The sequence below is a fragment of the Argopecten irradians genome, chromosome 1 (genome assembly GCF_041381155.1).
Source record: "Argopecten irradians isolate NY chromosome 1, Ai_NY, whole genome shotgun sequence".
Taxonomy (NCBI): Eukaryota; Metazoa; Mollusca; class Bivalvia; order Pectinida; family Pectinidae; genus Argopecten; species Argopecten irradians.
The window spans coordinates 54300583-54328440 of record NC_091134.1 but is presented as its reverse complement, the minus strand read 5'-3'; the positions used below and the strand labels follow the sequence as shown (position 1 = coordinate 54328440).

The following is a 27858-nucleotide window of genomic DNA, read 5'->3' as shown; positions in this document are numbered from 1 at the left end:
ATACAAAACACAGCTTCGCAACAGGTTGCGCCAAAAGGGGGAAACCATACCTGAATTGGTTACAGATGTCAAGAGGCTAGTACGGATGGCCTATCCGATAGCGCAACAGGATATAAGGAAGCAGTTAGTTTTGGACACTTTTATAGAATCATTAAAGGACTCAGAGCTTGAATGGGCATTGCATCAAGCACAGGTTACATCGATAGAAGAAGCTGCTCGTATAGCTTTGCAGTTTGAGGCATCCCAAGCTGGGCATAGAAAGAACCGAGTGCGACAGCAGAGAGAGGTTAGCGAAGAAGACCTAGAAACAATAGTAGAGAAGGTCATGAAGCTTCAAGCTAAGGAGGCCGGCAAGACAAGTAACACAAACAGGAAATCTCAGATGGAATGCTATTTTTGTCGCAAGATGGGACACATTAAGCGTGATTGTTATGCATATAAGAAGAAACTGCAGTCAGATTCAAATTGTATAAGCAAATACAATACTAGATCTAGCACTACGTATAATGCTTGTACTAGACACTGGCCGGTTCTTTGTTATAAGTCAGTAGTCAAATAATTATATAATACCGTATTCTCCGGAGTATAAGTTGCTACTTTCCCCCCTTAAATTCGGGATCGCTACCTACAACCAGTGAGACTTATCTGTGGACGAAAACCCAAATCTGACGATGTTTTTGCATTATTACGTCATGATCCACACGTGAAAACCGTAAGTTTTACTCGCCTGTTTAGTAAAGTTATACATCGAAAAAAATCGCCGTAAAAGTTTTTAAAATATATAATATGTAATGGAAATATAACAAAGATGAAAATAATTACGTACCAGATACATATTCAATCTTACAATTGTTTAATTCACGGAAATCGACCAACTGAAGCGTGGTTGTTTACTATCACAACACAATGGCGGACTGAACTCGCTATCGATTTTCTGCGGGTTTGTTATCGAGATAATTATATAAAAACGTCAAAAATGATCAAATATCAAATAAAAGGTTTAATATATTATTTAAATATTATGTTTGGACAAGAAATGTTCGCAGACACCAAGAAAATGGTCTTCTGAATGACTGCTAACTTGCACACGTGTTACACAGTTACATATATCTGTCAACAGGTGTATATCCCGGAATCCTGCAGTCGTCGTGATTTCAATGAAATAATCAGCAATCAAGTTATACACGCAAATAGCATGTAATATATAGAACATAAAACCAATTTTATAAGCATCCCACTATCGTATAAAACATCTTTTAATTGATCTCTGCGGTGGCAAACACCACGAGGTCATATCCCGAAGTTTGCTAAAATAAGGCTGCGGTAATGCATTATGCGATACGCCTTCACTCTAAACGAAGTCAAATTTAGGTTACGATGCTAATCTTGATAATACATTAAACTATTACACAACAATATGTTTGATACACAACCTATATCAAAATAGTGATACAGTACAATCCTATTCATAGTGACTGTATTTTAACCGGCTTACTGACATACGAACGAGAGTAAGCGTGGATTCGTACGGCCGCCATGTTTGTTTACACAAAAGTAGGCTTACGTAATGGCAGAGTAAACAACAAACAGAAACATGATCAAATCCATTTTTATTCAAGATATTTACATCATTGTGAGTGTTATTTGTTATTAATTTATTTCCATTAAGTTTACAGACAGTTTTAGTTATTCTAATCAATCGATAATCATTACCGTATACGTGTACATAGTGTACGTACATGTACTTCATCAGAGATCGATCGTATGTACTCAAACGTGGGTAACATTAATATTGGAGAATATGAATTGATGATCCTGTTGATACATAAAACTAGATAAACTAAATCCAATAAAGTATTTGTAGCAAATTTGAAGCATGCGAGAACAGGCAAACCCTGACAGTTCTTGACCTCTGTGCAATACACGTTACAATACACAGTGTAAAAGTTATCTCCCGTAGTTACGGAGATTGCCAATAGGATTACCAAGGTATAGTGTTCCGGTAATAATGAGATCCACGGTAATCGCATAATGGAAGGTGTATACACACCTCCATAAAAACCAAAATTAACAGGTTTTGAAAATATTTTGAATGTCATTATCAGCATTTTCAAAGGAAAGTTTAATGATTCATGGTTCTCATTTAGGTTGGAAGAGGTGGACTTTCCTACTGGATAGATTAACGAGATAGTTATAGCAGAAAGTTCTCAACGTTTGACATAAATGTAAACTAATTAGAGCTATCTATTTATGACGTAGTGATGATCTTGAGACACATAGATGCATATCTGGTTCTATCATAATACACAGGAACTTATATCGGAATTGTATCAGTACATACCACGGTGAAGAACAAATAGAGTGGACTGTTGCGAGTTGCATTCATCCTTATTATTACTGGCAATATGGCCTGTGATTTCTATGGATACCTGAAATTTGGTTGTCTCTAGCAAATATATATACAGAGTGCTTTTATATGTCGTGTTTTGTAAGTATAATCTACATAGCGTTTCTATTGGTCGTGTTTTGTAAGTATAATCTACATAGTGTTTCTATTGGTCGTGTTTTGTAAGTATAATCTACATAGTGTTTCTATTGGTCGTCTTTTGTAAGTATAATCTACATAGTGTTTCTATTGGTCGTCTTTTGTAAGTGTAATCTACATAGTGTTTCTATTGGTCGTCTTTTGTAAGTGTAATCTACATAGCGTTTCTATTGGTCGTGTTTTGTAAGTATATCTTCGTAATGTTTCTATTGGCCGTCTTTTGTAAGTATAATCTATATAGCGTTTCTGTTGGCCGTCTTTTGTAAGTATTATCTACATAGTGTTTCTATTGGTCATCTTTTGTAAGTATTATCTACATAGTGTTTCTATTGGTCATCTTTTGTAAGTTTAATCTACATAGCGTTTCTATTGGTCGTCTTTTTTAAGTATAATCTACATAGCGTTTCTATTGGTCGTCTTTTGTAAGTATAATCTACGTAGTGTTTCTATTGGTCGTCTTTTGTAAGTATAATCTACATAGTGTTTCTATTGGTCGTCTTTTGTAAGTATAATCTACATAGTATTTCTATTGGTCGTCTTTTGTATGTATAATCTACATAGTATTTCTATTGGTCGTCTTTTGTAAGTATTATCTACATAGTGTTTCTATTGGTCGTCTTTTGTAAGTATAATCTACATAGTGTTTCTATTGGTCGTCTTTTGTAAGTATAATCTGTGTTTCTATTGGCCGTCTTTTGTAAGTATAATCTACATAGTGTTTCTATTGGTCGTCTTTTGTAAGTATAATCTGTGTTTCTATTGGCCGTCTTTTGTAAGTATAATCTACATAGTGTTTCTATTGGTCGTCTTTTGTAAGTATTATCTACATAGTGTTTCTATTGGCCGTCTTTTGTAAGTTTAATCTACATAGTATTTCTATTGGTCGTCTTTTGTAAGTTTAATCTACATAGTGTTTCTATTGGTCGTCTTTTGTAAGTATAATCTACATAGTGTTTCTATTGGTCGTCTTTTGTAAGTATAATCTACATAGTGTTTCTATTGGTCGTCTTTTGTAAGTTTAATCTACATAGTGTTTCTATTGGTCGTCTTTTGTAAGTATAATCTACATAATGTTTCTATTGGTCGTCTTTTGTAAGTTTAATCTACAGAGTGTTTCTATTGGCCATCTTTTGTAAGTATAATCTACATAGTGTTTGTATTGGTCGTCTTTTGTAAGTTTAATCTACAGAGTGTTTCTATTGGCCGTCTTTTGTAAGTATAATCTACATAGTGTTTCTATTGGTCGTCTTTTGTAAGTTTAATCTACATAGTGTTTCTATTGGTCGTCTTTTGTAAGTGTAAAATTACATAGTGTTTCTATTGGTCGTCTTTTGTAAGTGTAAAATTACATAGTGTTTGTATTGGTCGTCTTATTAATATTCTACCTCAAGAATAATTCTACTTCCTTTGTCTCAAACATAATATTAGTTGAACATTTACTAAGAAGTTAGTGGAATTTTTCTTAGAAACATTTCTATTAATTGAGATGGATAAAATTTATTTTTATATACAACAAAGTATTCTGTATTCTTGTGATAAACATCAAACATTTGATATTTCTTCGGAATGTACTCTTTTAACATGGTGTTTCAAACCGCCGCGGTCAGTGTAGTCTCTACCACACAAATCACACTTATATGGTCTCTCTCCCGTGTGTGTCCTGTAGTGGTTTTTCAGATTACGTTGGCTCCTGAAGTCATGGTGACATAAATCACATTTATAGGGTCTTTCTCCAGTATGTGTCGTCACGTGCAACTTTAGACCACTTTGTAATCTAAACTGCTTACCGCAAACCTGACACGAGAAGGGTTTTTCTCCTGTATGTATTGTTAGATGTAAAAGACACTGGGCCTTCATAGTGAACTGCTTACCACAAATCTCGCATTTAAAAGGCTTCTCTCCTGTATGAGTTCTTAAATGGACTTTTAGAATAGATGGTTGAAGAAATCGCATACCACAGACATCACACTTATATGGCTTCTCTGCTCCAGCATGCTTCAGAAGGTGATCCTTTAGACCGCGTCTACTTTTAAATATTTCTCCACAGCTATCACAGTTGAAGGAAATTGGTGTTTTTATTGATTTCTCTTCATCTGTATGGAGACTTTGATGTTTATTTGCTAAATGCATCTGTAAGGATTTGGCAGTCAAAAACCCATTACCACAGATATTACATTGGTGTGACTTCTTTCCTGTCTGTCGTGTATGTGACCGACTATGAGTTTTAAGTCGATATGCAGTAGCAAAACTTTTATCACAGATATCACATATGTGTGAATTCTCTCGTGTATGTTTCCAGACATGGGTCTTTAGGTCAGATGCATTAAAACAAATTTTACCACAGAAATCACATTGGTATGGATGCTCTCGAGTATGTGTCTTTAGATGTTGCTGTAAACTTTCGTCGGAAGTGAATCCACATCTGCAGATATCGCACTTGTATGTTTTGATAGCTGCATGTTTCTTTTGGAGATGTTGCCGTAGGTCTCTTGCAAAACCATACAACTTACCACAGATTTCACAGATATGTGATTTCTTCGCATGTTTTCTCATGAAGTGTGCTTTCAGAGTGTTCGACATCAAAAAGGATTTGCCACAGACATCACACACAAATGGTCTTTCCCCTGTATGAGTCTGAACGTGACCTTTAAGCTGTGTGAACGCCCCAAATCCTTTACCACAGACATCACATATAAATCTTTTCTGTTGTCGTTGTATCTGAGCACGGGTCGATGGCTGGTCCGACTCATTAACACCCTCGCTAATCAGATCATTTTGGTTATTCTGTCCAGAGAAATTACTTTCGTTGCTCAGATCACTTTGGTTGTTTTGCCCTAGTGAAGACACAATTTCGCTACTTAGATCACATTGGTTGTTTTTCTCAGTGATAGAAGTACTTTCGTTGCTCAGATCACTTTGGTTGTTCTGCCAAGAGGTACTTTCGTTGCTCGGATCACTTTTGTCGTTTGTCGACATACTTTCGCCGGTTGAATCATTTTTGTTATTCTGCTCAAAGCCTGTCATCCTGCTTTGGTCCTTGCTAAAACATCAGTTTTTTTCCGATTTCGTTCTTTATTCTTCTTGTGTACTTGTTGCGCATAAAGGACATCAAATATTTCTGAAATGAAACAAAACACGAAATTAAAATGCAGTTAAACTAAACTTTATTGATCATAATTATAACGACATAATATATATCGTCAGTTTAAGACTTTACATCCTCGATACTCCAGGGCTTCCGATCACTTACGATCTCTACACCCCTGGACTATCTCATAGTGAAATTGAAGGCAGCTCAGCGGAAAACATTTGACCAATCACAGGCTAGCAAAGATTTCCTTTGAAGACTACAGAGAGAGCGACGCCTAACATCAAAGCCACAGAGTCAACCACAGTGTACCGTTATACGGCTCTTTTGATGTACATCAAATGACTAAATTACCTGTTCTATTCTGTTGCCTCCAGTTTTACTATGAGATAGTCCAGGGGTGTAGAGATCGAAAGTGATCGGAACCCCTGGAGTATCGAGGATGAAGACTTTACAGCATCATTCATTCATTCACCGTATTATTTAACAATGCGACTAGGGGGCTGTAGTTATCGCTCAAAATCATAGCCAAATGTCTTTTACAACAACAAAGCCAAATTAACCCCTATGTGCATTGCTCTTTTGCCCCATGTTGCGTTACAGTTGTGTGACCGCACAACGTACCAAAAACTGCGTGCGCACAGCTGTGCGATCGGGACGATCGGTCAAATCTTTGCGAAATCATTCCATAAACGGACTATGTTGACGAGTCTAATTTACTTGTACTGTCATTCCAGTGATATATAAATCTAATACTTAATTTCTGTTTAAACATATGTTTCTACACATGTAACATTTTATCCTAATATTTGAAATATAGTTTGATTGATAAACATTTAATTTTGATTTATTCATTGTGTTGTCAGTTTGAGCGATATCTCTATATATGTAAATAGAATACGTAAATGTCCAGAATGGTTACCGTGGAGATCTAGCAGACAGTAGGTATAATCTGATTAATATTATTTCTTTTTTGTTATTTTTGTATTAGTATTATGTTAAAATAAATGAAATATACCACTTTTAGTAAAGCTACAAGTATTTCATTTTGACGACTTGAAAATAACACAAGGGGCCAACTCAATGAAAATGGATATTGTCATACATTTTTTGTGTTTGGTGGATGGACTGATGAGTATATATGACAGTCATGTGAATTTTTTTCGGAAAATATGGGATTTGAAAAATTATTAAAAAATCGGGATATTTACTATAAAGCAGTATTAGCAAGTAGCAAAATTGTGTCTTCACTAGGACAAAGCAACCAAAGTGATCTGAGCAACGAAAGTACTTCTATCACTGAGAAAAACAACCAATGTGATCTAAGTAGCGAAATTTTGTCTTCACTAGGGCAAAACAACCAAAGTGATCTGAGCAACGAAAGTACTTCTATCACTGAGAAAAACAACCAATGTGATCTAAGTAGCGAAATTTTGTCTTCACTAGGGCAAAACAACCAAAGTGATCTGAGCAACGAAAGTACTTCTATCACTGAGAAAAACAACCAATGTGATCTAAGTAGCGAAATTTTGTCTTCACTAGGGCAAAACAACCAAAGTGATCTGAGCAACGAAAGTAATTTCTCTGGACAGAATAACCAAAATGATCTGATTAGCGAGGGTGTTAATGAGTCGGACCAGCCATCGACCCGTGCTCAGATACAACGACAACAGAAAAGATTTATATGTGATGTCTGTGGTAAAGGATTTTTTTAACACCAGGGGGTCCGTGACAGCATTCAATTCAATTGATAACAAGCATGCTGTGATCGCCTCTGTACCTGTATAACCTGATTTTGTAAAGTCTACTTGACCCCATGTGTGATTTTGTTTCAAATAATAATAATAATAAACTTATACATTGGAGCTACTTTTTATCAAATTGTGTTTATTCTTTCAATTGAGAATAATTGATATTTTTTTTTTCTCAAAATAAAGATAATGTAGACATTTTTTGTATCTTTTTTTAGCATTTTATTTATCTTTTTTTTCCAGGAAAGGGAGAGGGTTTATTAATAGTTAAATTTATACTTAATATATACATATATGCGTATTTCAAACATGCTTGGAGACAATACCCATTTGGCTCCCTTATACCCAGCCCCACCCCAAACCTACCTACATGTGCAGTATAGATACATTTGTACATGTATATAGCTAGTTGTATTTTATGTGTATTTTGCCGCACGCTCTGTCACTAATTCTGCCCTCTGGTCATGAATTGTTTTACCTTCAATTTAACTTATATCCTGGCTCAGGTATACATGTACTTGTCTAACAGATCTGGTATAGAGAGTATATGAATACCTGAATGAACGTACGTAAAACTAGATATTTAGATAATATACTATATAAATTTCTGGTGAAACCTATATAATTACTAAAGCTGTCCCGCTTTAAAAGATTTATATGATTTGTTTTAGATATTTATATACAATTAAATTTCAAAACTGAAACATTGTTCAAGTTAACAATACAAAAAAGAGTTTGAAGTTGTTAATTTAATACCTAATTAGCCGGTACAGTAGACTGTTTAGCAGCCTCAAGTACATAAATAATCAGGTAAACAAAACAAAACAAAACAAAATAGATATTTGTTATATTATGGATATCCTTTATACATTTAATACCTAATTAGCCGGTACAGTAGACTGTTTAGCAGCCTCAAGTACATAAATAATCAGGTAAACAAAACAAAACAAAACAAAATAGATATTTGTTATATTATGGATATCCTTTATACATGTGTGTATATCACATCTGGATTTACCGTGTCTTTAGCCTGTATTGGTAGGCCAGGGCACCAGGCTACCGTGTCTTCAACACAGTTGCAATAAAACCCCATCATCGTTCCGTATGTTTACTCAGTAAAATTGAATTCCTATATTCATATCGACCACGACCTACCGCCCATGGCTAGATCGCACATCGTGCGCACACTGCCCAGACCGCACATCGTGCACACATCGTGTAACGTTGTGCGGTCACACAACTGTAGCCAAACCACTTGTACAATTTTGTTTTGAATTCCTAGCCCGATGCTACATAACATTTAAATTTGGTTCAAGCAATATCGGCCAAATCCACAGGGGGCCAACTCAATGAAAATGGATGTTGTCATACATTTTTTTTTTGTATTTGGTGGATGGACTGATGAGTATATATGACAGTCATGTGATTTTTTTCAAAAAATACGAGATTTGGAAAATTATTAGAAAATCGGGATATTTACTATAAAACAGAGTCTGTTTTATAGTAAATATCCCGATTTTTTAATAATTTTTCAAATCCCATATTTTCCGAAAAAAATTCACATGACTGTCATATATACTCATCAGTCCATCCACCAAACACAAAAAATGTATGACAATATCCATTTTCATTGAGTTGGCCCCCTGTGGCCAAATCGACCAGTTTTGTCTCCGTCCCTTAGGTCCATGAGGGCACATTAGCACAATATTAAATTACTACTAATCTGAGAAAGAATAGACAGAAAGTGCAATCTCGTTTATACAAAATCATATGGCCGCTGTAGCAACACCGAAAAAGTCCGAAAAGTAGCAACACTGCCTACCCCACCGCTCGGCAAGGGCGGAAACATTATATTCATTTCCAGGATAGAACGTCAAGCTATGGATAAAATGGACAAAAAAAAATGAATTGTGTAACCACGGGACAGAAATTTTATTAAGCAATGAACAAAGAAAAGATTGCGAAGTTAAAGATCACATGTCTATTGCATGTCTATGGCCTACGGTGGCTGGGAGCGGACATGAATAGATAAATTAACTGCGTGGGAACAAAATAGTATTGCGTGGGAACGAAATAGTATTGCGTGGGAACGAAACAGTATTGCGTGGGAACAAATAGTATTGCGTGGGAACGAAATAGTACTGCGTTCGAACGAAATATTATTGCGTGGGAACGAAATAATTATTGCGTTCGAACGAAATAACTATCAAGCTCATTATCATACATGGATGATACGACAGTAATCATGCCATCGCAGTAATATGATATGGCCTACAACTTATGAAACGGCACCTTATCTAAAAAAAGATGTTTTCCTTATTTTCAACGATTTAAAGTTTTGTTTATTGTATAATACTTTATATATTCAATGAAATAAATATAATTGTATTTATCTTGTACGTACAACATAGTATCTTGTAGATGTATGAACAACTTAGTATATAAACTTGTACGTACAAGATACTAAGTCGTACGTACATGATACTACGTTGTACGTTCAAATGTACAAGATAATAATTTGTACGTGTAAGATACTGTAATAACTTGTCAGATATGAAGTTATACGTATAAGATAACAACTTGTACATACAATTAAGATACTAGCTGTACGTACATGATGCAACGATGTACGTACAAATGTACAAGATAATAGTTTGTGCATACGTATGTACAAACGTACACGATACTGTAACAATCTCTAGGTATTTTTCGCGACTTAAGTCTATGCCACAAACTTGACATTTATAATCATAAGGCCCCTGTATGGGTCCTCTTGTAATGTCTCTGAAGGGAACCTTTGCTTGTGAAGTCCTTACCACACGCGTCACACTTATAAGGCCTCTCTCCTGTATGTATCATGTAGTGTCTTTGAAGGCATACTTTGTGACTGAAGGGTTTATCACATATCTCACACTTCAATTTCTCTGACGTATGCGTCTTGTAGTGTCTGTGAAGGTAAGTCTTACGGCTGAAATCCTTACTACACACGTCACACCGGTAAGGTTTCTCTTCTGTGTGTGTACTTTGGTGCATCTGCAGCGAAATTTTACGACTGAATTCAGAACCACATATGTCGCATTTATAGGGTTTCTCTTTTGTATGTGTTATATAGTGCATCTTTAATGTTTTATTTTCCCTAAAACGTTTACTACAAACCCGACACGAGTACGGTTTTTCCCCTGTATGGATTGTGCTGTGTGAACGAAGTTGACCCTTAGTTGTGAATTGTTTATTACAAATGTCACATTTGTAATGCCTCTCTCTTTCATGTGTACTTTGGTGTTGTTTTCGAAGATATGGGCGAAGAATTTTCTTTCCGAAAATGTTGCGCTTGTCTGGATGTGTATTCGTTTCCTTGTTTGACTTCATTCCTTTATGTTTAATTGATATATGTCTGTTTAGGTCAGATGAACAGCTAAACACTCTACCACAGACGTCACATTGGTATGGATTCTCTCGAGTATGTATCTTTGTATGTGTTTGCAACTGTTCTTCGTTATTGAATCCATGACTACAGATATCACACTTGTATGTTTTTATAGCTGCATGTTTCTTCAGGAGATGTTGCCGTAGGTCTCTTACCCAACCATACATCTTACCACATATTTCACATACATGCGATTTTTCCGAGTGTTTTCTCATTAAGTGTGCTTTCAGATGGTTAGCTATCATGAACGCCTTACCACAGGTATCGCATACATAACGTCTTTCTCCGGTATGTACTTTGAGGTGGCACCTTAGAGTATTGAATAAGTAAAATCCTTTACCGCATATATCACACACGAAATTTGTCTGTGAATGTTTCTGGGCATGGGCCGGTGATTTGTCAGACTCGTTTACATCATCGTAGCTAGGGTCACAATGGATATTTTCTCTGGGGGCAGACATCCTTTTGCAATTTTTTCTACTTAAAACATCTTCAGTTATTTTCGGCTTCACGTGTTCTGTATACTTGTCTGGCAAACAAGACACACAGATATTCCTGAAATGAGACCAAACAAGACACACAGATATTTCTGAAATGAGACCAAACAAGACACACAGATATTTCTGAAATGAGACCAAACTTTCATATTGTATCGGCTATTTACAACTTGCATTCGAGAATAACCGAAAAGTCGAAGTCCTAATGGTCGGGACGATTTCAGGACCTTTCCAGTACAAGCAACAACACTGACATGTCATCGAGACATCTTAAGTGGGAGAAGGTTTATGGATGACCCACATTGACAATGCATAATGACCTCGAATTGACAATGCATGATGACTTTGAATCATCAAGCGCCTTAGACCTATGTAACAATTAAGTGGCATTCGTATAATTTATTGTATTATTATATACACATTCAATGATAATTCAATGCAAAAAACAAAGTAATAATAACGAAGAAGTAAGCATTTTCATATAAAGCTTGGTTTGTCCCGCATTGGTTTAACCCCTTGTTAAATGCCCACTACCTTTTTGAAACAAAAAACTAAGTTTCTTATTTAACAATACTAACATAAGAAAATTGATATCGATGGCCATAGATGAAGTAACAACATCAAACAAATGCAAGATTCCCTGCAGTGCATAATTTATATTGAAAATTCACTTCGCTGTTTTGCCGTCTGGCGCAGTGATAGCCAACGACGGTGAGAAAGATAAGACGACCCCCATTATGAAATAAATATATATAGTCTTTTGATTTTCATAAAATTTTATCACATAATCCGCCTGATATCCAGTTATTTCGCCTGGGTAATATTTTTGCGTATGTCACTAGTGTAATATGACCTGGAGCGATTTTCGGTGGCTGAAAATTCATTGTGACGTCATACAGAAATAATAAAATGACGTCAGGAAACATAGCATGTTATTTAGGTATTTGTAGTTATATTAAAGATGCTCCACCGCCGACAGAGCATAAATGATGTTAATCATTTGAACAATAATTGTTGTTTTATCGTGTATATATATGCCTAATTTACACAAAAAATAATATAAAATAATCTATTTCGCCTTTGGTGCATGCGCAATCAATACTTCATTCCATATAGGATATAGTGTCACAGAATTTTTTCGGGATGCAATTAATTATTTTTCATATTTTTAACTTGAAGGAAAATCAGAAGCTCAAACTGTTCAATGGGGGTAATAGTGTAAAGTAAGTAACTTTTGTAACTAGAGAAAAATACTTAATCGTCTGCTTCTGTTTTTTAAAGTGAAAAAATACCATTTGTCAGCGGTGGAGCATCTTTAAGCATTTAACGTCTTTCGGTTGTCATTCATAGCCAATAAGAATGCAGACTGGACAGAGGCAAATTCCATGAAGCGCGCTAGCGGTTCATGTTGAATTTGCTTCTGTTCAGTTGGCATTCTTATTGGCTATATATGACAACTGAAAGACGTTCAATGCTTATATTTATATTTGGCTACAATTTTAGGATAAAATCCCAAGGAATTTTGCATCTATAATGAATTAATCATTCGTTATCGTCATGGATGGAACAGCCATTTGAAAAGCCGTCTTCCGTGCTCGCTGGCATGATAATTGTGACGTCACAATGATAATGACGTCATAATAAGCGCTTGAAGTTCATTGTATGACTGCCAACTGCGCTTAGTAAGGTTATATAGTGGGACTGCAGTGAAAATGTAAATATAGATAAAAAGTATATTAAATTTGTGTTCATTTCATATGAGATTTTTTGAAACTCGTCTCGAAGTTTTAATTTTTGCTCGCCAAGGCTCGCAAAAATAAAAACTTCTTAGACTCGTTTCGTAAAATCTTATATGAAATGATCACTCATGTAAGATCCTATATGCTCTGAAGATGATGATTAGTTTAGTATTAACGTAAATATAAGAACTTTTGCGACTCTGCAAATTTACCAATATTGTTTTATATTTTGAAAATTTAAGTTAACAGCCATTTCGGAAAGGTGAAGGTAGTTAGGGCTGGAGAAAAACTGCAAAACCAGCGATCAGTTTATGACAATTGACAACTATCCCAAAAAGGTTTTTTTTTTAAATGCAGCCAGCCCCATGCCAAAACTCGGTCAACAATTCAAATTTATTTATTTTTGCACCGACACATCAGGTCCGGTCAGATCCTACGAATCAATTGCCCTATCCTGCAAATAGCAGGACCTTCAACGAAGCACGCTACTCCAGCCTTACCCTACTCGATTTCCTATACGAAAATACTGTATATATCCATCCAAACTACTTAGCTATGCCTATTTGAAAGTATCACTGTGTGCTAAAATGAAAAAGAAACTGAATGATACTGAAATTTTAAGTCCTAGAGCATGGTTGATCGTGATGTACATACGTAGGCCTAACGTTTGGCCTAACTTGATAGCTGCTTGCGACTTTCATCCGTTAACGTAAATCGAGACATTTTTTTAAAATCAAACTAATTTTTTATAAATGTCCTGCTTTATGACAGATATACCTACCTCTTAGTTGTATAAGTAGCAATGGTAGCAGTCGCTGCGAGGAGAACGCCAAAAGGGAGGGGGGGGCGTATGGAATTTACTAAATTCAGGAATTTTAAGTGCCGCTACATACCTTTCCTCGCACTGGTTACAGGGACAGATGCAAGATATGGGCTTGCGATTCCGGCTTATTTCTTATATATACAGAAACATATAAATATATACCGTAACGTTATATAGATATTGGAAACTCCTTCTTTGTCTTTGATGACAGGTTTACTATTTTTACGTACATTCTTTTAAACATGGCGCGAGAATTTGGTGTTAGGGGGGTCCGGGTTTTTTTTCGAAAATCAGATATTCAAAACCGGAAGTGTATATTATTTATATATTAATTATATAAGTTAAATCATTATTTTTTTTCTTTCCAAAATCGCACTCAAACCATCTGAAAATTACTTAAATTTTGTAACATACCAGTGTTATTCACTTGTATTTGAAAAAACTACAGTATCCTCGAAAATTTGACAATTTTTTTTGTCTAACAGGGTTGTCCCATAAATAACACTGGCGGAGTTGCCAATCTCTATAATATATGACCACTATATATACATCGCTTGCGTTTGTTTCAGGAAAAAAATAAAATCCTAACATTCATTATTTATAATCTACATATCCAGATCCGTACTTTATGGAATGTCGAACTATGAATTAGAATTTTGTTTTTGGAAGTCCTCTTGACTTACCGTACAATTAAATAAGAAGAGTAAAAATGTTCCGAAATTCAAGAAGATGGAGAAAATCTGTTTTGCGAGAGGAGATAGACAATAGATCTAAAATCTATAAGTTTTACCTTAGTGAGTGTAACTGTTAAGCACCTATTTCCACATGGGACATCCACATTCAAATAGTTTTCTACTCGCCTTGCGAAGGTAAAAACAGCAACAGTTCTTAATTTACTGCAATGTTTCAAACTTTTCAACTGTTTGTGTGTTTGATTTAGGCACAGGAGTTTATATATAGGGATATTATATATATATATTTTTTTACTATCTATTATTGACAGAACGTCAAACTCCTGTGATGTGGGATAAAAAAATGTATTAGCTGTCAAGTGACCTCGCGAATTAGGTCTATTTTGTAACACACGTAGCTCGAATAACTTTATATGTATTTCTGGCTATTTTTTCATATAGAAACTATACATGCCATTTTATATGTATTTCTGGCGATTTTTTCATTTAGAAACTATACATGGCCCTGTGCTCGTACGGTGCATCTTACAGATTTAACGTTAGACATTCAATATGATTTGTTTCGATATTGATTGGAATGAATGTGACTCTTTCTTGACAGACAATCACTGATACAAAAATGAAACAGGTATACTATATGTATGAAGCCTAACATGTTACTCCATTAATGTTAAAGTTAGAGGAAAGTTATAAAGCATGACGAGACACTTTTGATCATTACATCTATTGCCCATCAAGAATTTTTTCAATATCGACGTCTAATATTATTGAATTAGTTACATCAGAAACATATGTTTCTGGTTACATGTATAGTATTAACATCCTCGATTTTGCAGTGGTTATTATCACTGTTGTAATTAAAATATTGATATGTAATACATGTGTGACATAGAAACACAGATGACTCTGGTGTTTTGATAACCAATTAATGTACTTACAGTTGTGTCTGGTAATTCTGCGTGTCCGGTAGGGCTGGGTATTGGAAGGTCTAAAACGATACGATACGTATTGACAATACACTGAAACAATACACGATACATATTGACGATATACTGGACCTCTTTTTTCAAATTCAGTTCACCATTGTGTTTTGAATATTGTGGCGATAAAAGACAATTTTGATAAAACATTCTATAAACCTGGCAAAAACCTACCAAACATCTGATTTGGTTCACCATCTGTGCTGATTTATTTCTGTCAATTCGTATTCTTAGCTATGAAAAGACATTTCTAATCCATCTAGGGGACACAGATGCTTTAAACACTTCCTTTTGATTGAAATGCTCTGACTTGAATGATGTTTAAGAATAACTTTTGTTTGGAATTTCCTCTTTCTATTATAAAAACAGTAGGTTGAGTTGTTAAAACGATACAGCGATATACAGCATGTTTGCGTATCGATATTCGATACACTTCTGAAAACCGATACGTATCGGTATATCCATATATTGATCCAGCCCTAGTGTCCGGTAAGTCTGCGCATGTGTAAATGGCGCCATTTCCTGCTGTCAAGAAATAGCAGACGTTCGGGAAAGTTTGTATCACGGCAAAACATTGTCAAAAATTCATCAAAATTTGTGTTGAAATGCTTTATTGTTATAATCAGTTAGATGAAATCAGGAAATGTGTTGTTACACTACAGATATTTGATTTTCATCCCTAGTTCATTATTTATGATATTTATGTTCAAAACAAAATACTTTGAAATCATCACATGAAACCGATAAACCAATCTACCATATATTGGCCTCTATATCAAGTGAAAACTCTCCAGAAATGACTATATTCTAAACATGTGCAGACTTACCGGACATGTCAACATCTGCAGAGACGTGCAGGTAGCCACATTTTACGCCTTGTAACTCCAATATTTTCAAAGGTATTTCATTTCTTTTTTGTTGTTTCAAAAGATAAAACTTCAGTCTTTCTATTGATGTACATTTTATTGTATTTGCACGAAAATAAAATAACAGAAACAGCAACGAAAGTCTTAAGTGCGCAGACTTACTGGCCTGCACCGTATATGGTCCTTTGATGTAAATGTATTAGTTACATCAAAAGAATCTAATAATGGTACAATGGACGCTGTGGCATGTGGCAGAAACATATGCTGTATGCATACGTGTGGAGAAGAACAGGGAAAAATACACATGGTTCCTGCCAAATGCAGCCCCCACCAGGAATTGAATCTCGAAACTATGGCTCTACCAACTGTGCCAAACAAGCATGCTCTGTCAGCTGAGTGACAGACACGGTACTGTATTTACTCTCAGTCAGTAGAGCGGTGGACCAGCAAGTCAGGGGTCTCTGGTTTGAGCCTGGCTGGCGGTACGCTACTCTCGCCATGTAATATTTGGTGCCGTAGACCACTTCAAATGGAAATATTGGAGGCTTTCTATGAGAGAAAATTATTTATCAAACCTGGGTTGGTTTGTGTTCGGGCAAACACGTTTGAAAGGGCACAGTAGTGTTGCAGGTTCTAATTGTACACATACATAGTGATACAGTCACCTTGTAGCTTCACACTGGGGGGAATTTCAGTCAGTAAAGTGGTGGTCCATGGCCAGTATAAGTCCAAAGTCACAGGTTCGGCTGAGCTGGTTGCACACTACTCTCACCCTGTTACATGCAGGGTTCTCCTTGAAGGATTTTTCCTGAGGACCGGCTGACCCTGAACTGGTCCTGACTGAAAGCTATTGGTCCTTACAATTTATCTGGATTAGTATTGTACGCTCTCAATAAAGTTGACTTAGAAAACCATAATATTACAAAAATTGTTTTATACAGCTTGATCTTAACCTTTCTACTGCTTCTTTGGTATATCTGGAACAAAAGGTTGCCAGTCGAAAGACCAGCTACCTGAAAAAAATTGCTTGGCCGAATATGAAGTTGCCGATCACGGGCAGACAGACAGGCGTTAATTTGAGACTCTGGTTACATAATATGTACAAACCACACCGACCCACTACTTTCACATATATTTTTCTCTCTGTGGTTATATTAACTGTGTTGCTTTGAAGGTGGGTGTCACTCTCTCTGTAATCTTCAAAGGAAATCTTTTCAGGCCTGTGCTTGGTCATTTTTTTTTCTGCTGAACTACCTTCAGTTTTACTATGAGATAGCCCAGGGGTGGACTAAATGACAGTGAAAGTAACCCCTGAAGTATCAAGGATCATTCTTCCTCACTTGTATGTCAATTAATAAAATATATTGATAATGAAAACTGAATTATTATTTGGCTGAACAGGATTTAACCACACATATACAGAGCCATTTATAAATACTGTATTCAACCCAATAAGCACCCATGTCCCTACAAGCGCCCCTCCCTATTTTTGGGGCCTTGATTTCAATTGCCCATGCATAAATAAAAACCAAAGACTGTATAGATTTGCAATGATTTCGTGTTATTAGCACTTTAACAATTTTTTAAACGCCCTGGGCACTTATTGGGTCGAATACAGTAATGAATGAAATAAGTCAAAATAATGAAAATCTTTTCTTTAAAAGACTACTGTTTACAGTGTTATTAGTTGTATAGCCATATAATTATTTAGTGATTTAGATTGCGTTAACGTTCCACATTACAAATATTTTGAATTCATGTTGTTGGGGTTTTTTTTTCAGAAAAATAATACAAGAATAGAAGTAGTTGTGAGGTAATTAACACAAGAAACTGACCACATCTCCAATATGGTTAAGCCAAAAAATTCATCTTCTAATGAAATGAACAAGAAAAAAGACAAACAGGTATGTTACGATTGATTCTGTAAGATTTAACTTTCTGAAAAATGATCGATATGTTTATGCATGATACTATAATATGTGAATAGGAAGTAAATAATAATAACAGATTGATGGGGTGGTGTAGTGGCTAATATAAGCCAATCGCCATTCACCTAGCTTCCAGGGGTATGATCCTCGGCACAGATGTGAAAAGGTTAAGGATCATTTACCCGATCACCTGGGTTTTCTACAGGAACTCCAGTTTCCTTCCACTCAAGGACCCCTTGCATGCTTTTATCGGGCCATCGAAAGTGAATTGTATAAGTTGTGCAACTTGTTTCGCAACTGATGTAAAATAAATAAATTTTATGTTTGTAATAATAATGACTTTGTTACTTTGGCTCTAGGTGTTAAATTTTGTTTATGCAGAACAGAACAAACTGTATTGAACATTATCAGATACTATATAATTATGATAAATTTCCTAGAAGGTTTTAGTTTGGGATTTTACTGTTGGATTAAGTGGTGCCCATATTTATTTTGCTCAGCAGTTTGCAATTACTCTTGATTTATATTAATACACACACTTTTATGGTGGACTGACATTTCTGTATGCAGTTTTAGAATTTGAACTTTCAGACATTTTTACAAAATTAATATTGTCACTTTTATTATTTGATTAAAGTGTCATTATACTGAATTTCATATTCATTTAACTTAAAAGTGTTGATAACAAAATAGGGAAATCTGTATAAAATAAAGATATATATTTAGTTGATGTTTCTTTGTTTTCATTTTAGGCAACATCATCTAAGAACCGATCCTGTCAAAATGATTCAGACTCTGATACTGAAGCATTACCCCAGGTTTACCCTGGCACCCACTGGCCCCTTGATTCCACACTGGAGGTTAGTGGGTTTTCTGTGTCCAGTTCAATTTATATCAAAAGATTAAAACGGAGTTAAACATTGATTTATAACGGGTATGTTAAAATCATTTGAATTGATAAAGTCCATACTGTTAATATAATGTCATGAAGAAATCCAGTGGGTTGCAGTCAAATTGGTACATCTCAATTATACCCTATATAGAAAATATAGCATAGAAAGCATTTTCACTGAAGGAAGTAACTTGAAGTAGACAATAAGTTACTAGTATCTTTACATCGTTTATCTTATAGAATTATCAGAAGAATGTCAAGGTCTCTGACCTGTAGATAATTCAATTGAAAAGTTAGATACCATTTGATATTTTTTGTGAAAGTAATTAAAGAAAATTGCAGAAATATGTTAAATTCCCTTGTAGCTGTTAATAAACTATGATGCAGTGAAGGAGATAAGAGCAGTGAAGCCAGACTTCTACCCCATGTTGTTCTACCTAACAAAGTCTGACTACAGTGGGGTGGCAAAAGTCCTGTCCAAACTACCAGTTATAATGGACCATATCCAGACCAGGTAACTACCAGTTATATTGGACCATATCCAGACCAGGTAACTACCAGTTATACTGTACTATATCCAGACCAGGTAACTATCCAGTTATAATGGACCATATCCAAGCCAGGTAACTACCAGTTATAATGGACCATATCCAGTCTAGGTAACTACCAGTTATATTGGACCATTTCCAGACCAGGTAACTACCAGTTATACTGTACCATATCCAGACTAAGTAACTATCCAGATATAATGGACCATATCCAAGCCAGGTAACTACCAGCTATAATGGACCATATCCAGGCAAAGTAACTAAGAGCTATAATGGACCATACCCAGGCCAGGTAACTACCAGTTGTAACGGACAATATCCAGACCAGGTAACTATCAGTTATAATGGATCATATCAAGGCCAGGTAACTAACAGTTACATTGGACCATATCCAGGCCAGGTAACTTCCAGTTAAGATGTACCATATCCAGGCCAGATAACTACCAGTTATAATTGAATATATCCAGCAGGCCAGGTAACTACCAGTTGTAATGGACCATATCTAGGCCTGGTAACTATCAGTTATAATGGACCATATCCAGGCCTGGTAACTACCAGCTATAATGGACCATATCCAGGCCTGGTAACTAACAGTTATAATGGACCATATCCTGGCCAGGTAACTATCAGTTATAATGGGCCATATCCTGGCCTGGTAACTAACAGTTATACTATATACTGGCCAGAATTACAACCACTATGTCCTCACTTAAAACATCATGGTATATGTTTGTATGATGTCAAGCATTAAATTAAACAAATGTTCACACTGGCATGACACTGGGCCAACTTTATGCTGTGTTGAAAATTTACAAACATCATTGGTAAGGCTTAGTAAAGCCATTGATGATTACTCTTCATTTATTTTGTGGTGCCTGCAACGCAGGGCGACACATAGGTATCATTATGTCGGCGTTTGCAGTGTTTAACTAAATTTTGTATACAATGTATTACTTAAAGTTTACGACGACGGACAAAAGACTATCGCAATAGGTCACCATGACCTATGGTCAGGTGACCTAAAAAGTCATGCAGTTTTGAATATTTTAATGAAAATTTTGTCCTGCACAGTACAAAAACATATTAGTTCAATCAAACAGCAAAATCTGTGTTGCTTCATGATACAATGAAAGTGAACTTAATGTGTAAAAACGTACTCCTTATCATTCCTTAGGTTGGATAAAGCAAAGGGTTCAGTTCAGTCATCCAGTCCTCCAGAGACTAAATCAGCACCACCTCCCAAATCTGTATTTCCAACAGCCATCAGAGGTAAATATAACTTACCGTGGTGTTCAAATCAACCCCCAGCTGTAAATGCACCCCTTCCCTTTATTGAGGCCCCAGTTTCACTGACCTCAATTTAAATGCAGACTGAGAATATGAAAACCTTAACTTTCTGTATTTGATTTCTTTTTGTAAATTGATTTATGGCTTAACCCATGTGCAATGAAAGACTAGCCCAAATGTTTTATTAAGCATCCCCTTATTGGGTTTTTTAGCATGCAGAGTGCTTATTGGGTCAAATAAGATACTAAAAAAATAAAAAAGCAAAAAATAAAGCATACTAAAAAAATATATCAGATTCAATGCTTGATATCTTGAAGTTCAACAGAAAAAAAGATTGCTGTTTCTAAAACCAATATAAAAACTGGGATCAGTGTGCTTGTTATTCGTCCCATTACAATATTTGTTATTTTTGAGCATTTCTTGCAAAAATTACAAATAACTTTACACTAAAATGTTTAATTTCACATTTAAATGCTTTATCATTTAAAAGTCATTTATTTTGTCACATTTTTTATATGGCTACCTGCAAATTGCAGCAAATAGAGACAATTGTCTTTTGAAAATCACAAACAAGACTTTAACAAGACTGAAACATAACCAGATTCTCCTTCATTCAAGGTCACACGAGTCAAATAGGCTAAAATCTTATAAATCTTATAAACAGCTTCTTATCAATACCGTATTTTCAGGGCAATAAGTCGCACCTGTGTATAAGCCGCAAAAGCCCTTTATATTTTCATCACATGTTATATTGTTTAAACACTTTTACAGTGATTTTTTCGATGTATAACTTTACTAAACCACCGTTGTGTTGGGATTGTAAACAAACACGTTTCAGTCGGCGGATTTTCCTTGAATTAAACAATTTTATGAATGAACATGCATCTGATACGTAATTATTTTCATCTTTGATATATTTTTATTGCATATTTTATCTTTAAATTTAAACACTTTTAAAGTGATTAGTCGATTTATAACTTTACAAAACTGGCGAGTAAAACTTACGATTTTCACATTTGAATCACAAAGTAAAAATGCAAAAACATCGTCAGATTTCGGTTTTCGTTCACGGATAAGTTGCATTGGTATATAGGCTGCACTCCCCATTTTCAGGGGAAAAGTTGCAGCTTATACTCCAGAAAATATGATAAGTAAGATGCCTAGAGACCTGATATTGAGGTTGTAGCATGCTTTGATGAAGGACTACCAAGTTTGTTGACTTATGAATGACGTTGTCCTAAGCTACAATCTATTGCCTATTTCATTTCTACTTTATGTTGTATTGTATTTAGTCAGATGGCCGTAAGGCCCATTGGGTTTCTTGTTGTCACTAACTGAATTAACCAGGTGAGTGATATACTGGGCCTCTTGTTTCTCCTAAAATGCCTTAAGTTTAGCAAATCCAGGACTGGACAGTAACAGTAACCCCTGGAGTATCTTGAAGGCAGATACTAGGTGCTGACTGTATTTCATGGCATTTTTTCGAGCGACTATTAGTATTCTTTTGTCAAGAAAATCCGCTTCACTTTCAAAATATAAGTGACTATAGCCATCAATCACACATCAAACAATAGCAAACAAAAAAGGTGCATGATGTTTATGTTTCATAAATCATCTAGGTCATGTAGATCAAAATATGTGCTTTGCTGTATTCAGCTAATGCTATGTATAATTTCTTTATTCAGATTTGAAGACAGCCAAGGAGGAAATCCTAAAACTTTTGTCAAATATGTGCCTAAATCAGAATGATGCTTCAGAATTGCTTGACTGGCTCACCTCTTTTGTAACAAAAAAGAAGGGCAGAACTGGTGAGTTATACACAGTAAATCTAACTAGGGCTCTGCATTGAGATGTGGGTGCACTACTCTGTAGTACTCAGGTTGTCTGTCTGTCTGTTTTTAGCCCACCATATGATGGGCTATTGCCTGTTGTCCGTAAACAATTGTCATTGCCCTATTTATCAGAAAGTACTGAAGGGATCAGTCTAAAATATCACTTGTAGAACTCCCCATGGCTCCTATTTATGCTTTATATGAAACCTACGTCAGCAACAAACAACAATATATAAATGAAAAATGTTTATTTAACAAAATAACATTTTTACAGTATGCCATATGCTCTTGAATGGTACATGTCCGCCTAATTACCAATAATCATGTAATATATTTGTCCCTAATATAAACCTATAATAAAATACGCACCAGACAAGAACTGAGTGTGACGTAGCACACAAGAAGTGCTACGTCACACAACTAATTAATTATGCATATAACCTTTAGACCTGTTTGTGCTGACTACAGATATTGCATTTTAGGGTCGATATGTAAGCAAGATGTTGGCAGATTGGCCCCAAAATATCAGCGATCTTGAATTTTTATAGTTGAGGATTGTCACTGCTATTTCTCCAAAGGTGCTGAAGGGATATATCTCAAAGACTCACCTAGTTATATGCATATTGCATTTTGGGACCAATCCATCAATGTATTTTGATAGTTGAAGTTTGTTACCTCTATTTCTTAGAGAGTACTGAACTGAAAGAGTCTGTCTCAAATTTTATATGTAGACTCTCCTTGGGCCATATTTGGTAGTTACTTACGCATATTGTATTTTGAAACTAATCCATCAAAAAGATCAAGAAAATTAAAAAACTGAAATACAAGAATATATATATATACATGTATATAGGTTAAAATAACAGGCAGCCATCTTGGATTTTTTTAGTGCACTAGAACTGTTTACAAATATATATATATATATTTTTTTTTTCACTGACTTACTAATGCTCAAACACAAGTCAATAGAGTTCTGTTTTTTTATTTTTCAGTCTGGAAATTTTGATGCTCATATATCATACATTGGCTCTCGAAAATGAATGAAGGGATGATGTCAATAAAACATTGTTATATTTCAGGATTTCACTTATCTGAGCAGGAGAAGGCTGCTGAGATTTCAAAGCCTGTCACAAGGACTCAAGCAAGAACAGAAGAAAAGTTATCATCTGGGAGTAAAACCATTTTAACCAGAGGACAAGAAAAACAAGATGGCAGACAAATTAGTGAGAAGAAACATGAAGACAAAAGTGTTGGGACAGTTACCTACAACAGAGTCAGAAAAGATGCTTCCCCGGTTGAGAATAACATCAGACCAACCAGAGAGGAGATCTATGCAAATATCAACCAAATGGCAGTTGCACAAACCCTGACGCAGACTGGCAGACTGAGGAAAAAACAAACTAGTAATTGTCCTGAAGACAAAAGTTCAAACGATGGAGGGTCAAAAAAGCGAGGCAGGCCAAAGAAGACATTAGATTCGGATGAAGACAATGATTCTACCATTGAGTCTGGAAATAAAAATAAAAAAGCAAAAACAAAATCACGTCCAGATAAATCTGCGTCTCCGAAACCCAGTAAATCTGTGTCCCCATCATTATCGTTGCCATCACCGAATCCACCAGTGTTGTCTCCTCAGCAGATAGGCTCGCCTTCCAGATTCAGTCTCAGTGAAGATGCCAGGCAAAATGCCTCTGACGTCATTAAGTCTATTCTGAGCAAGACTCAGAGATCGGGGGACATTGTCGGTGAAAAAAATATGTGGTCAGAACAGTCACTTGACCCCATACCTATCCCAGCTCCACCTTTGAGAAATAACTTTGGGCCCATTCCTATGTGTTTATATAAAGTGCAATCAGAAACTGACGAGACCCCTGTGAATAATCCCCTGGAGTTTGTGACACCGAAAATAGAAATTGACAATGCAGAAGAGGAGGAACCTAGTGGACAGAGATTTGTGAAAATTGAAGCAGGATTATCATCAGCAGACTGTTCTGTAACAGCGTCTGGTATCACTCAGAAATCTACCCCGATCATAAAGACTATTTGTACAGGTGCTGTGTGCGGAGGCGACAACTGTATTTACGAGCATTCTGTTATTGTGGAAGATTGTGAAAATCCTGACATGGACTGTGTAATTGAAACGTTTAGTAAGGAAGCCAAAGAGGCTGAGCCAGTTATAATCATTGACGATTGAGATTGATTTTACATTAGAATCATATATATTTTTTTGGTTTTTGTTTTAACATGAATAATGTACAATAAAAAAAATTATGGTGCAGATATTGATATTAAGTTGACATAAAATTGTAGCAAGTAGGACCACCTGGAACAAGATGCAGTATTTGTGATTGATACAATAGTGAGATCTGGTGTTATATTTTGTTCTGTGTAATCTCATTCATAATGTCCCTAATTTTATTATGAACTACAAATTACTGAAATCAAGCTCTGAAAATTTATTGATTTGACTTCTGACTCATCATAATATTAAGAAACCTTATATACCGTATAGCCAGTTATTTTCGCTGATTAAAAACTTTGCGATTTGATATTAAAACAAGAGTATCGATCTGGCTTTAAGGTTATATATGATTCAACTATTTTCAATAATTCACAGATCAAATTTTAATTATCATAGCAGTGTCTTAAGTGTCTAAATATCCGCACAAAAATAACCAGCTATACAATATTTAATTTAGTTGAGAATCTATTTAAATAATAGTAAGAATGCAATTCCCTTTTTGCTGCCACGTTAGAACAATCAGCAAATTAACTACTTTTTCTCTTGGTGGTCAGATTGTTAACAAGGCTTATCACTGTTATTTAGAACTTTGACAAGTGTTGGACATATTTAATCTCATCTTTTACCATTATTATTGAAAACTGATCCAGTATAGATACTGTGAAGGTACATGTAGATGTTTCTTCAAAATTTTCTTTTTCAAATCCAATCATTTGTTTCTTGAAATGTGAACCAGTATCTGGTCCATGTTTTGTTCAGCACTTGGTGAGGTTAGAATTTTTGATCTCTGACGGTAATCATGATGTACGTAATTATGTAAATAAGTTTGAAAGTGTAAGAGAATGAGATCTTGAGCTGTATCCAATATAAATCATAACATCATATTAAACATTCGAAAACTTTTCAATACAAGTAATGTAGAATATTCAATATGTAAATCATGTCATTATTATTATAATGTTGGTCATTCTATTAAATGCTATTATATAAAAAAAATCTGTTATTTCTGAAATTGAAAATTTATTCTGTGATATAATTCAAGCTACACAAGACGCATTTTCAGCATAGAATGGATAAAGAGATGTGCTTTTTAGTCTGTTGTTCATTTTAAAAGGCACCTAATGTGTTGAATGCATCTCCAATCAAAATCCTACAATTCATAATATCATATTACATTTCATAACATCATAGTAATATTCTATTATGGCCCTTTCCAGAGGGAACTGTTCTCCTATAGTATTGTCTGGTGAGGTATAGTCCCCGAGTCGAAGACGAGGGGACTATACCTCGCCAGACAACACTAGAAGAACTGTTCCCGAGGGAAAGGGTAATAATAGATTTAGTATGTCGCATGACATTCATTACGACGTCATATATTTGGTCGCGTGCTTATTCCCGGGGGAATATTCTTTGGTATAGTTCTCGTAGTCAAGAAGGACAGGGAACTGTCGCAAAATAGATCATGGCTGTTATCCAATTACATTCCTAGTAATTATCATGTGATGTACTAAACATGTATAAAACTTTTCAATACAGGAAATGGAGTTTCGTATGTAGATGATGTAATTATCATATAATGTGGATCATTGTATTAAATACTGTTTTAAAATAAATCTGTTCATTTTTTCCTGAAATTAGAAATTTATTCTGTGCAATAATTCAAACTGAAAAAGATGCAACATCAGAGGAGAATAACTGAAAAAAGATGTGCTTTTAAGTGAATTGTCAGTTTTAAAGGGAATCTGGACACCCAATGTATCAAATGAATCTTTCCATCACTTCCTTCAAAAATACAACATTAAGTAGAAAGTATAGTGGTAATCCAAATTAAACATGGGTAGTCACCAGACTTAAGTGGCTTTTCTTCTTGTACTTCACCTTTACTCCATTTCCGAAACCTGGAACATTCTTTAATGACCCTGGTTGTTAATGGATGAAAATAAATCTGGCAAATTTTGAATTTTTAGGTCACCTGAGACGAAGTCTCAAATGACCTATTCTAATCGCCTTTTGTCTGTCATCGTGCGTCATATGGCGATAAACAATTTACTTTTTCGAATTCTTCTCCAAAACTACTGAACCAAATTTGTTGAAATTTTGCAGAAACCTTCCATAGCCAAAGGTCAACCAAAATTGTGAATTATATGATCCCAGCCCCCCAGGGGCCTGAGGGGTGTGGCCAAAAGGGGTCAAATAGGCTAAAACTTCAAAAATCTTCTTCTGAAATTCCAGAAATGGCAGAATCAAATACTCTTCATAGATTGAAAGGTTTTAAGGCCCTCTACAAAAATTGTGAATTATATGACCCTAGGGTCTCAGGTTTCCCCCTGATGAGGGGATTAAGTTTATTATAGTTTATATGAAAACACATTTTGGAGCATTATTTGGTCATTTATAATAGAAAATTAGTTAAATGTTGTCAGAATTATCCCTATGAGATAGCCATTGTATCCTTTCCATGACTGACTCCCAGGGGCCTTATGGGCAAGGCCAAAAGGGGTCAAATAGGCTAAGACTTCAAAAATCTTCTTCTGAAATTCCGGAACTGGTAGAATCAAATACTCTTCATAGATGGAGAGGTCTTAAGGATGTACACCTCTGAGAAGTCAAAATTTTCTTGTATTAAACTTTTTTTCTCATATAGATTTTTTGAAAGAGGAGTACATACCATAAAAGAAAATCGAATAAAAAACATATGTCCGTGTGCTGGTTTTTGAGCTT

The 27858-nt window shown here is 35.3% G+C and overlaps 2 protein-coding genes across 4 annotated transcripts; one reads left to right on the top strand and one right to left on the bottom strand.

Annotated features, from left to right (window-relative positions):
* Positions 1-1595: 1595 nt before the first annotated feature.
* Positions 1596-14107, bottom strand: LOC138333539 (zinc finger protein 235-like). Of its 3 annotated transcripts, none has more exons than XM_069281987.1 (2): positions 13829-14075; positions 1596-5663 (listed from the first exon to the last, which is right to left on the bottom strand). In XM_069281987.1, exon 2 carries the CDS (start codon positions 5567-5569, stop codon positions 4088-4090), a length of 1482 nt encoding a protein of 493 aa, XP_069138088.1. In that variant the 5' UTR covers positions 5570-5663; positions 13829-14075; the 3' UTR covers positions 1596-4087. The 3 variants fall into 3 exon arrangements, 2 of the variants coding, with proteins under 2 accessions (XP_069138088.1, XP_069138097.1); XM_069281996.1 differs by lacking the exon at positions 13829-14075 and adding an exon at positions 10201-10339; XR_011209997.1 differs by lacking the exon at positions 1596-5663 and adding an exon at positions 10364-11366 and having other exon boundaries at positions 13829-14107.
* A 140-nt stretch (positions 14108-14247) lies between these two features.
* LOC138333532 (uncharacterized) lies at positions 14248-26764 on the top strand. The gene is made up of 7 exons (XM_069281977.1): positions 14248-14739; positions 18190-18312; positions 19089-19196; positions 19594-19742; positions 20951-21045; positions 22749-22871; positions 23975-26764. The coding sequence occupies exons 2-7, from the start codon at positions 18256-18258 to the stop codon at positions 25087-25089; spliced, it is 1647 nt and encodes a 548-aa protein (XP_069138078.1). The 5' UTR covers positions 14248-14739; positions 18190-18255; the 3' UTR covers positions 25090-26764.
* Positions 26765-27858: the final 1094 nt, after the last annotated feature.